A 12,829-nucleotide genomic window follows, 5' to 3' on the forward strand; every position below is an offset into this window, starting at 1 on the left:
GGTGATTAGTAGAAGTGGGGGTAGATCCTGAGGAGGTATGTATTGTCTTTATGCAGGGGAAGTAGGTGTGTCTTGGCTTTTGTAAGAAGGAGAGGCTACTTCTGAAGACTCAAAAGTTCAGGACATGGAGTTTTAAAGTTCTAAAATGCATCAACCAAGATGTCCCCATCCTGCCTCAGGGTCTCACCCTTCTCTCATCCCTGGCTCTGACCATGGCACAGCAGACTTTCCTTTCTGCGGTTGAGAATTTCATCTTCTTTGGAGTTCCACTGTATTTCTGGTTAATCCTGGGCCTGATCTCAGCTCTTTCTGCAAGAGAAGAGAATCTCTTTGTTGCCAAGAAGGCTCTGATTTTCATACTATGCCTTTAATTGATGATTAATCATCCTCAGCCTTACATTGTCTTTCTTTCATTGAGCATCAGTGGCACACAGTAAGAGGTAATCAATTTGTCTTTATGATCTTTACTTCTCTTGAGCTTCTCAAAAGCCCGAGACATTACACTTGTAATACCCTTCTACTGCTGTCCCACTCCAGTGCATGACTAGTGTTAAGTTTTAAAAAATTACACTGCTTCAGTATGCTAGGGGCTATCTACTCCATCTATCCCAGTTAAGGGGTACTCATTGTCAGCCAGTGGGTGATAGTGAGAAAGGACAGCAAAAGTTAGGAAAATTCCTTGGCAAGTAGAATGGGGAAACAGAGATAGATAGCTGAGTCAAACTGGCCCCATCCAGCACTCTGACTCACTTGACTCCTTTCCCCTTGCATGAGCACTCTTCTTAAGCATTAAGAAGACAATGAAGTTCTGACCACATCATATAATCTCAGTAATTACACAATTTCGCAAATATCCTAAAAGCCACTGAATTTTACACTTTAAAAGTAAATTTTATGGTGTATGAATTATATCTCAGTAAGACAATTTTTAAAAAATGGTCTAGTGCCTTGGGGTTTAAACTGTTGTCTTGGAAATCTAGTAACACCTGCCATGCAAATAGGATCAGTGGACATTAGGCCAACTGCAGCTGTGTGTGTGGGGCCATCTTATACCACCCAGCGTCAGCAAAGAACCAAGGCTTCAGCTGACAGGCAGGGATTAGTGAAGCTGGTCCAGACCAGAGACGTTACTTGCTGACCCAAAGAACTGTGAGCATTAATAAATACTGGTTATATCAAGCACTGTGTTCTGGAGTAGTTTGTTATGCAGTCAAAGTTAACCCATGTGGAAAAGTGACCCAAATGGCTGTCACAATGCTCAGTACCAGAAAAGGGGAAGACAACAAGATGGCTTAAAGACTCATGGTACAAGAGAGGACCTGCCATTTACACAAAGACACTGGCAGCCAGCAGTCACTGCATGGTCACCCACGGAGCATGCATACCACAGGGACCCTGGACTCTGCACAGATCACCAGCTTTCAAAGGAGATGTAGGAATTAGCAAGCTAAACTCATTTCTGCTTCCACCAAGAGCAGGTGTTCCCTAAGTGGGACCTTTCCTCATACTGTCCCGGAAGCACTGGTCTCTTGTTAGCCCTAGTACTGGTGCCATCCTGAGTTGTTTTCCTAAATCCCACGTACACCTTTGTAAAAGTTATTAATTCTCCTCAAATACCCAGTTTGATGTACCACCTGCTTCTTGTCCAAATTCTGACATGTAGGGATTCTCCAAAATAGTATATATTAAAAAGGAGGCCTCATTCTCAAAATACTTGGGAACCACTATATACTTGGGAGGAATTTTCATGCTTTCAGATTCAAGCACGGAAACTACTATCTTATCAAATACCTTTCTATTCTCAGTATTTCATTCAAGAGAAAAATAGACTTCTCTACTTCCTCTTAAAAAACAAGTTACATTTTTATGTGGGATGAGGACGCATATGTACATCAGCACTTATAATAGGACATACGGTGATACTAGCATTTTCAGGTTCTCGTCCCTGTCCCCTTTCCTACTGTAAGACTTCAGTCTTCAAAATGAGTAAGGCACTTTCCTGCTCATACTCGAGGTCTTCTCCATAGTCTCCTTTCATTCCCAAAGGACTTTCTGGTTCTGGCTGCTGAAAAGTCCACCTTCTTTTAAAGCTGGAATCTCTGGGCCAGCCGCTGCCACTTGCGTACGGCTCCCACAACCAAGACTACTCCTTCTTCAGGGGAATCTCAATTTTCTCCGTTTCTTTTGAATCTATGTGTGGACATTTTGTTCCTTCAAATGCTCCAAGCTAAAATTCTTACCTGGCTCAAAATCCTTCTTACCTCTTTGATATGAGAGCTGATATTAAATGATTGATTCACTAATGCAACCAAAACATTCATTTAGGCTCACTATGAGTACACAATGCTCCCTCTAACGATGAGGGGGTATGCGTGTGCGTGTGAGACGGCGAGACTGGACACAGATAAGTAAGCTCTCCGACTGTTTTTCACAAGCTCAGTGTACCAGGTGACCGAGGGAGATCACAGCACTTGCGCCTGACTACCGAAATGGCTGGCACTCAAGCCAGTTCCCTTCCCCAAGCTTACTTTCTCTTTGGGATTCACTGTTGTAAGCATTTACATTCGCACAGTCTACTCAAGTACCTCTCTCCCCGGCAACGTGTCTTTTAATGCCTGTAACCGCCTTACTAGAGATCTGTTTCGCCAGAAGTGACGTACCTATAACAAGGTACGCACCTGATCAGAATCAGAGTCCTCACTCACATCCGGGTCAAAGGTAGAAAGGCGGAGCTGCACCCTGCCCTCCAATCCGGTCGTCTCGCCAGCCCACCTCATCAACTTCAAGGCTGGGCGCTGGCACTGTTGGCCCCACCCCCGCAAGCCATTTGGCTCGCTCTTGGGGGCGGGCCCAATACGCCTGCGCTGTGGTCGCTCCCAGTCGAAGCCCTCGGCAGCCGGAGCCCTTACGTTTCCCGACAGTCTGACTCTTGGCCCAGGGGTGAGTGTTGGCGGGCCGGGTGGAACGTGGGGCGGGTAGTGTCTGGGCCTCGCTCGTTTTCCCCGGGCAGCCCCTGGCCTTTGGCCTCTGTCAAGGAACCCGGCCGCGCCGGGAGCCAGCTCTTAGGCCGGGCGCGCGCCTTCCCTGCCAATTCACCGGCGGTCGGAAGTGACGACGAGGCGCGCGTTCGCCCTGGCGGTGGGGCCGCAAATTCGGGCCCAGCCCCGGGTGGGTGGGCCAACGAAGAGGCATTAACTTCTTGGCTTTGTGTCAGGACCCCGCGCATAAGGTCAGCTCGGCCCAGTTTGATTTCGATGGAATACTAGAGTGGTTACTTGAAAAACAAAATCGGGCTAACTACAAGTTAGGCTTTTGGCATTGACGTAGTCAGTCAATGTTGTGAAGGAGACTTGAGCAGTCTGCTTGTAAGTGCTCTAACAGTGATTTCCCACGTAGCATCTGTCTTCACTGCTGTCACTCTTTACCATGCTGCTGCCCCTTTTCACACGTATGTTTCTCGTCATCATCTTGTTGCCCTGTTTCCTCTAATCCATTATCGATACAGCAGCCCCCAAACATCATTTGTGTCGTTCTATCATCGCCGTCTTTAAAACTTTCCAAAGTCATATACCATTGCACTTGTAGTATAATTCAAGCTCACTTTTAACCCAGACCCCCGGGCCTGTCCATACCTGCCCCTTGTTTTCACTTACATGTGGCCCCTCAGCTTTGTGTGTGTGCAGCCAAGCCTCCAAACCAGAATCCAAGCCGTTACACAGAAACTCGAGTGCTCTAAGGGGAGGACAATGAAGATTGTGTTTTTCTAGATGATTTAAGCCTTGCAGAACATTAGAAGATTTTCATGATGAATGGAGTCCTTATCAAGTTCTTTAATTTGGTATTTATGTAAAATAAATTCTCCCTCTGCTCACTTCTTCCATTTTCCCAAATGCACCAGCTCTTACCAGCCTTACAAATTGCACATATTGTTTCTTTGCAAACTGTTGCATATATCACTTCATCAGAGAGGCTTCCCTGACCTCACTCCCAACTCTACAGTGTTAAATAGGTTTCTCTGTTATTTTGTTATAAAGAATCCTGTACTTTCCTTTTATAGCAGTTACCACAATGACGTGGGTATACAGGATGAGGCAAAAGTAGGCTTATAGTTGTGAGTGCATGAAACAGTTTATTCTTGTATTATATATTTTTCCATACACACAACTGTAAACTTACTTTTGCTGACTTCTGTATATTTTTTATATATAATTCTTAAAATATGTGTCTTCTAGAGACTTTCAGCCCTATGTGGACTGAAACTAGTTAACACATTGCCTGGTATAATTGACTGTCAATAAATATTTATTGAATGAATGGATGATTTATTTCACCTCTGAATCTCTTAACTTTCTAATGAGAATCTTCTGGTTTTCAACTCTCACTCCAGGAGTTGTGTTCTTTGGTCCACAGACTCTTTCTAAGTAGCTTTTGATGTCTTCCTTTCATTCTTCCAGTCTTCCACCCTCCCTGTCTCCTTGCTTTCTTTGCCTGCCCTCCCTCCCTCCTCTAGTCCCTTCTGTTTTTTGTTTGTTTCTTTGTTTTTAACCTACCCATTTTGGACCCCAAGATCAGTAACTTGAACTATTTTCCTCCTTGACATCTTTACCCCACGCCGTTTGATCTTTCGCTACTTCTGCTCTGAAAACCCCCAACAGTGATATTTCCCTTGGAATTGTTAGTTACTGAAGAAGGAGATTTTACAGCCTTGAGGATTGTTAGCAGTAGTTAGCAATCTATAGTTTTGGGTGTCCAACTTTTCATAAGCCGTCAGTATCTGTCACCATTGTGTATTCCCAATCAGCTTTTCTCTTTCTACCGGACGTTTATTCCAGATTCTTAATTCTTCTCCATCCCCCATCCCAAGTTTGTCCCCTGATTCATGAGATACCAGGACTTCTTTCTGATAAGATATTTTCTTTAAGGTCCACCTCAACTTCTCTCCTCTGTAGTACAGTTTAAGTACATCAGAAATCATCCTGCTAGAATTGGAGAACGATGTGTTGTCTTTTGTTTACTTCTATACTTTATCTTTTCCTGTTTCTGACTTTTGTACAACATTCTATGTAGGTTATCTCCCTACTCCCTCTCCAGCTATTTTATAGTTTTTCTTGACTTAATTTTCCTCTCCCATCCCATTATTATTTTATTATTCCAGATGTCTCCCTTCCATAGGCAAGATCCTTAGAAGGTAGGCTACCCACTTGTAGCCTCTGTTTCCTCACCTTCTCATTTCTTAACTCACTATAGTTGGTTTTTGTTCCTGTTACTCCAGTGAAACTTTTTTGTACTAAGATAACTAGCGAACTGCTAATTCCAAATCCGTTGGACTCTCAGTTTCCTCTATGTGAACTTGGCATATTATTTTCCACTTTTAACTCTTCCCTCTTCCTTGTCTGTTAGAAGTTTTCTGCAAACATCATTATTTTAACCTCCTCTTTATTTTACAATATTATTGCTTAGTATATTTGGATGAATTAATGTCTTTTTAACTGAAAAAGAAATCCTTACATACATACAAATGAGAAAAATAAAAAAATGAAAACAATTGTTAAGTTCTAGCTAGCATTAAGAATCTGAGGCAGAATCCTGCCTTCCCTGTTGAAAGGGGAGACTAGTTAATGATGGTGCACTAAACTAATTCTTTCTCCTGAAAACATTCAGAAGGACCAAAAAAGGAGGAACTTTCTTATTCTCTTGTTCACTTTTAACTATTTCAGTGTTAGCTTCCTCTTACCCTCTGAAAGGATCTCCGGTACCTGTCATATCTTTGGGGTCCCTGGCTGTTCACTGTGGTGATGTGTCCACATCTCTTTCTCCTGAGCCCAGATTTGTACTTCTGACTGAATCCTGGACATGTTGCTGGCAGTTTGTAAACTCCCAGCAGCTCATCTCTTGGGCTGTCTCCTTTCTTTCAGAGATTTTATTTTTGTAACTGAATTCACCAGTGACTCAGTTGTCCAGACCAGACTTGTTATTTCAGACCCCTCTCTGAACCTGACTTTCTTTCAGCATATATTGCGCACCTCCTGAGTATCAGACCCTGGGCCAGTTGTCCAAATCTAGCTTGTACATGTTTTTGAACTCCACACCCAATGCCATCCCTTCCTGTGTTTTCACATGGCCTGTTGTCCATGTCTCTTCTACAGATTTGTCCCACTGTGTTGTTTTTGACACTTCACTAGAGAGTGAGCTGCTCAGGGCAGGATGATGCTAAATTCTGGCATCTCTGTATCCCAGTGCATGGCTTCTGGGATCTTTTTGTTTAAGGAGGAATGAGTGGGAATTGGGGGAACTTGTGGTCATTTCATAGAAACAAAGTTTTAGTGCTGAAGGAAACCTTAGTTTATTCACAATTAAATGAAAAGCAGGGCTATATCTTGGTTATTGTGTTGCTTAATAACCTATTTATTATAATTATACAGACAATATAGAAAATACATTTTCATTCAAGGAGTTCCTGACTACTTGGAAATGTGAAAGCTTCTCTCTATTCTTCCCTGCCCTGTCTACTTTCCAGTCCCAACTATTGTAGGTGTAGTGTGTATCTCCAGATCACTTTGAATGCCTTCCATACATACAGATGCAGATAAACATTTTTTTCAACATAATTGTGTTTATACTATATGGCTTTTTTCAGTTTACAAGACTTAGAACTACTGAATATGCTTAATAACTACATTAAATTATTAAAACATGCTACAATAAATATGCTTGTACATATATATTTCTCTGGAATAAACACCTCGTTGTGTGCATTTCAAACCTTAATAGATATTGCTAAATTGCCTTCTAAAGGAGCTTTACTATTTTCACCAGCATTGTGTGAGGGTGTATCATTTTTGTTTATACTGGATAGTATCCAGCTTTATGTTTTTGCCAACCTGATGGGTGAGAAATTATATCACACATTGAAATGGAGCTATTTTTTGAGGATATTTTAATTTTTCTGAGATTCTGATTTGAGCGGTGCAATGTTTATCTCTTGTTCAGAGTTTCTATTTATTGGAGGACATGTTCAAGCTCAAAGTTTCTAGTGTCAGATTCATGTAGAAGCTCTCACATATATATATGTATATATAAATAAAACTAAATCTATATATTAAGTTGATCATATACTATAATGCAGATCATTTTTGCCATAATGCAATGGAGATGCTAACTTGGAGAATATTAGTCAGATGACTTCAGTTGATTTGGAGAAGACTCTAGGTGTCATTCAGGATTTTGGTTGCCAGCTTTTTCAGTTGGTTTGGAGAAGACTCTAGGTATCACTCAGGATTTTGGCTGCCCAAATGTCCTCTGTCAATGATACTGCATTTTTTCTTCTTCTGGGTTTTTCTTTTGCTCAGTTTTTCTTATTTATTATCAGAACTCAAGAAGACATATAGCTTTTAAGAAAAATAATACTTTGAAACTTGAATCTGTGTGATTGGAGGAATTATTACTTGATATTTTGAGAAATCAGTCTGCTTCATAAAAGATTTAAGAAACTATGTAACTATCACTTCTTTATAAACAAAAGGCTTATTGAAAAAATATTTTCCTTTTAGATAGTCTGTAGAGGATGTCAAATGAGAAAATCCCCCACTCAAGTCAAACTCAGAAGCAAGACTGTTTACAGAGTCAGTATATCAGTGATAATGAAGAAATGACAATCAAGCAAGAAAATGATGGTGATGCAGAGATGGAAGACAGCCTCCCTTCTTGTTCCTCTGCACCTGAACCATCCACTTCTGCTGAGGGGTGTCCATCAGAAGTTCCAAGGAGAAGGCCTGCCTTGCTGCACATCGACAGACATCAGATCCAGGCGGTGGAGCAGAGTGCGCAGGCCCTTGAACTGCAGGGGTTGGGTGTGGATGTCTATGATCAGGACGTGCTGGAGCAAGGTGTGCTTCAGCAGGTAGACAGTGCCATCCATGAGGCCAGCCGTGCTGCTCAGCTTGCTGATGCAGAGAGGGAGTATCAGTCAGTTCTGGATGACCTCACGTGAGTGTGGACCATCTCTCTAATTGTAGAGTTGTGTTTACATATGATGGAGAAATTCAGGTAATAACTGTAGTATTCCAGAAATATTAGGAGATTTATAGAACTTCTTATTTGGAGGACAGAGACAATAAGGGCTATCATCGACCTTGTGTTTGAATATCAGCCCTTTCCCTCTGGAGCAGCATTGTACATGGTAGTTAGGGTTTTAGTCCAGCTTACAACAGCCTGTTAATGCATAATTTTGGGGGAGAAGTAAATGACCCAGAACTCACAAGCATATGCACAAAATGCTTGTGAGAAGCATATGCACAAAATGCTCAGGAGAAGTGTGCCTGCAGTTCTGATGTATCCTACTCTAGATATCAGGAACATACCTACCCCCTCACTTTTTTTCGCTGTCCTGTAGTTTCTTTCCAGTTTCCTGTCTCTAAACCAAGTGACAATCTTTGGTAATTTTTCAGATTTTGCATTTCTAGAAATGAGAAACATCTTTCTGCTTTTTCTTTCTTCTCTCCTACTTTTGACTTTGAGGGAAGATAAAGTCTCATGGAGATCTCATTTGTGTTTTAAAGGAAACATATACTTGGGCTCTGTTGATCATCGGACATTGATAGAGATGGGACAGGCTCTGGACCTGTGCTAAAAGGAGGGTTTGAAGGATTAGGTTCACTCTCCATTGCCAATTGTCCCTACCTTGGCCATGTTCTAGGCAGTATCAGGCAAGCAAGAAAGAGAAGGGGAGGACTGAGTGGAGGGATGGTGAAGTTTTAAATGGGGGTGAAGTTTTAAATTGGGGGAAGGGAGAGAGAAGGAGGAGGAACATGGAGCCCTTGGCTTCCCACTGGGGAAGGATGTAGTATAGGTGGCTATTGGCACGTAAAGGACATGCTTTCTGTTACGATTTCTGGAATGTTCTCAAACAGTTGTGGTCTGACCTTCAGGTGTGAAGACCTTGACTCTTTGTAATGAACACACCTTTTACATTTGACCTTAGAAACATGTCCACTGCTTACTGAGATGACAAGAGTACTGCAGAGTCAAAAGGCGGGTAAACACTAGGTGGATGGTGGTATGTGGTGTTTAGTCTACCAGTAACTTGCTTTGATAACATCTTTTTATGCTGAAATCCATAAAGGATACAGCAGCAAATTACACAAGTGTCAAGACTGAATTTGTGTTTTGAAAATTGGGAGCTTAATTCTATGGTGTCTATTTTAGGAGCAATGTATTATAAATTAATTTTTTCCCCTTTGCCCTACACAGGGTAATACTACAGCAAATATGTCTTCTAGTCATGTGAAAGAAAAATACTGCCATAGATATCTGACTTATAAAAGAAATGTTTAAGCAGTTTTAGTACTTTTCCAACCTTTGGAAGATTTCCTAATGGGCTTCTAAAGCCCATGTATGTGTTGTTAATAATGGGGGGAGGCTGTGCATACTTGAGGCAGTGGGTATATGGGAAATCTCTATACTTTCCTCTCAATTTTGCTGTGAACCTAAGACTGCTATAAAAAATATCTTAAAAAAAACCATGTGTGTATTTTTTCATATTAAAAGACAACTTACTGCACATTATTTTTAGCATAGTCTCTGGAATAATATAGATACTTAAAATGCTTGTAGAATAAACTAATCTGATTACAAAGCGAGATGGGCTGATTTAAATAAGTCAGATAAAACACTAATAGTCATCTTAAACTTCTAACAACCTTCAGGTTCTATTTGTGGCCAACTAGTATATGCATTCTAGTTTAAATGTTTCTTTTATGTCCGTTAATAAGAAGTAAAAGGGACATGTTTTTAGTATTTCTCTCTTTATGTTCTATTATTAAAAATGGTACCAGGGTGGAAAATACACATTTTATCTTATTTTTCAGGTCATGTACGACATCCCTAAGGCAAATCAATAAAATTATTGAACAACTTAGCCCTCAAGCTGCCACCAACAGAGACATCAACAGGAAACTAGATTCTGTAAAACGGCAAAAGTATAATAAGGTGATTTCAAATACATGGAAAAGTCATCATTTAGACTCATTTAATATTTAGGAAGTATTCTGAAAAGTATAAGATGTGAAGCAAATATAATAGAAAATTTTGAGGTTTATTTTTTTGTATGTTTAATTTTTCAGCTGTTTCCTTTAATATCCTCTGTTAAAAGAGTATTTTTAGTCTGTGGCCATACCACCCTGAACGTGCCCTATCTCGTCTGATCTCAGAAGTTAAAGAGTGTTTTTAAAAACACACACCGACATACTCACACATATACATACATACATACATACATACATACATATTTTAGCGAAAGTTCTGTTTTTGCTTTGCATCCCTCCTCACTCATTTGTACTTTCATAGTTGTCTTGGCTCCACCGTTCTTTTACCCAGCTCAGGCTTCTGTTCTGTATGCTGGCCTCTGGTCAGTCTCCTTGTCTTGTGTGAACTTTCTTTTTTCCCCTGCTTAGCTCCTGCTTGGACTGATTGTTTATACTTTATTTCCTGTTGATACAGTCATCCTCATACTCTCAGGCTCACTGTTCTGAGAGGCTGGCCTTAGATATTACACTGGGTTTGCATGTAGAGTTGTAAAACTTAAGGGTATGGAATAATCTGTTGCTTATAAAATTGTTTTTACAAGATTCGAAACACATTTTAGAATTTATATGCAGTTTATAAAAATACTTTAGGCTGCTTTAGGTAATAGTCCAACTTAGTTATATATCCCTGTCTTTCTCTAGCAGCTTTTTTGTATTTTGACATAGACTATTCAGAAAGAAAGGCTGTTTTAAATTAGATTGTACTGAGAAAAACTGCAAGTGAAAACAAATTACAAATCATTCTAACATGGCCTTTATATTGAGAATTTCCCTTTGCCCCACCCTTGTATTTGGCATTTAAATATTCTTGACCTTGGGAAGAACCAGGTACCACAGGTCTAGCTAATTGGGGAGGCCCTAGGAATGTCCCTCTCTGAGCTTTGGTGATGTAGAGGGTGACAAGACAAAGAGGAGTCTGGGGTGAGTGGGGTAAAAGGGTATATAAAAATATGTTCCTGTTAAAATTTTGTGATTGGGTAGAGTACTATATAGGACAGTCATAAATATGGTAGGTTATCAAAGGAAACTGACTTTCAACTTTGAAACATTCATTTCTATGTTTCTTATCTCTATAGCCTTTTGACTTCATAACCTATTGGCTAGTAAGGTCCAGAACAAAAAGAAGTGTGGTGATTTATCCAGTCGTAATGGAGGAACCAAGTAGAGCAGTTCCATCTCCCAAATCAAGGAGAGTCGGAACATGTAAACATCACTGCTCAGCACGTAGAAAGCCTCATCAGGAAAGCGGGTAGAGACAGGGATGACTGCCGGATAGAAATGCTTTGAGGCCTACTTCCTGCTAGGAAAATGGCAGTTGCTGAAATAAGATTCTCTGTAGTAATAGTAATGTATGGAATTCTTGTTTTATTTTTATTTTGCTCTTGATTAAAGTTTTTAAATTTTGTAATGCTTTTTTGTATTTAACAATAAATCACTGCATTACTGTTTTCTATCTTCAATATTTACCATTAAAGGAACAACAGCTAAAGAAGATCACAGCAAAACAAAAACGTCTCCAGGCCATCCTTAGAGGAGTGGAAGTAAACGTTGAAATAGATCATGCCAGTCTGGAGGAGGACGCAGGTGAGGATACTGGGAATGGTATCTCTGTGTCCTTGAATTGATGACTGATGCCTATAGTTAGTCCTGGCCTAGGTTTTGATATTTCTTTGCCTTAATGTCAAAACAGATTTAGGAAAAATTTATTCTCTACACTTGCAGAAACAAATCTCTTTAAAATTAGAGAGTGAAAGTAAAATTTTAACTCAGTCTAATGTCTTTTTATTTTTTATTGTTCAAATACAGTTGTCTCCATTTTCCTGCCACCACTTTCCCCTGGCCCCCCCCCCCCACCTCTCTCCCTCAATCCTTCCCCACTTTGGCTTTCTCTGTGGGTCCTTTATACACGTTCCTTGATTTGACCCCTCCCCTTCTTTTCCCTGTTAGCCTGCTCCCTCCTTCCCTCTTGTTACTGTCGGATTTTTTTTTTTTTCCAATGTTGCTGGTTATATTTTCCTTGCTTGTTTGTTTTGTTGATTAGGTTCCACTTATAGGTGAGATCATATGGTATTTGTCTTTCATCCCCTGGCTTATTTCACTTAACATAATGCTCTCCAATTCCATCCATGCTGTTGTGAAGGGTAGTAGCCCGTTCTTTCTCTCTGCTGTGTAGTATTCCATTGTGTAAATGTACCGTAGTTATTTGATCCACTCATTTACTGATGGGCACTTAGGTTGCCTTGAGCACTTGGCTATTGTAAATTGTGTTGCTATGAACATTGGGGTGGATAGGTTCTTTTGAACTGGTGTTTTGTGATTCTTAGGATATAATCCCAGCATTGGAATTGCTGCATCAAAAGGCAGTTCCCTTTTTATCTAATGATGCTTATGATGATTTCAGTTTTCCTGAATTTGTTGAGGCTTTTTTTGTGTCCTGTCATGTGGTCTATCTTTAAAAGTGTTCCATGTGCATTTGAAAAGAATGTGTATTTTGCTTTTTTGGCATGAAAGGTTCTGTATGTGTCTGTTAAGTTCATTTGATCTAATGAGTCATTCAGTTCCACAATATCCTTGTTGATGTTTTGTTTGGAAGATCTATCCATTGTTGACAGTGGGTATTAAAATCCCCTACTATCAGTATGTTACTGTCTGTATCTTTCTTGAAGTCCTCTAAGATTTTCCTTAAATATTTTGGTGCTTCTATGATGGGTGCATATCGGTTTATAATGTATATGTCTTCTAGATGG

At 40.3% G+C, this 12,829-nt stretch overlaps 1 protein-coding gene across 3 annotated transcripts in view; it reads left to right on the forward strand.

Moving 5' to 3' along the window:
* The first annotated feature begins 2,866 nt into the window (after positions 1-2,866).
* ERCC6 (ERCC excision repair 6, chromatin remodeling factor) overlaps positions 2,867-12,829 on the forward strand; it is an 84,013-nt gene continuing 74,050 nt past the window's right edge. For 2 of the 3 annotated variants that reach the window (XM_054572368.1, XM_054572369.1), the window contains exons 1-4: positions 2,867-2,940; positions 7,551-7,986; positions 9,867-9,987; positions 11,558-11,666. In XM_054572368.1, the coding sequence (XP_054428343.1) occupies positions 7,565-7,986; positions 9,867-9,987; positions 11,558-11,666 (652 nt within the window). In that variant the 5' untranslated portion in view covers positions 2,867-2,940; positions 7,551-7,564. Of the gene's footprint in view, positions 2,941-7,550; positions 7,987-9,866; positions 9,988-11,557; positions 11,667-12,829 lie in introns of those variants that run through there. The other variant, XM_054572370.1, reaches the window with a different exon arrangement.

Source organism: Pteronotus mesoamericanus, unplaced genomic scaffold, assembly GCF_021234165.1.
Source record: "Pteronotus mesoamericanus isolate MK-2021 breed Mesoamerican mustached bat unplaced genomic scaffold, CSHL_Meso_final contig_230, whole genome shotgun sequence".
NCBI lineage: Eukaryota > Metazoa > Chordata > Mammalia > Chiroptera > Mormoopidae > Pteronotus > Pteronotus mesoamericanus.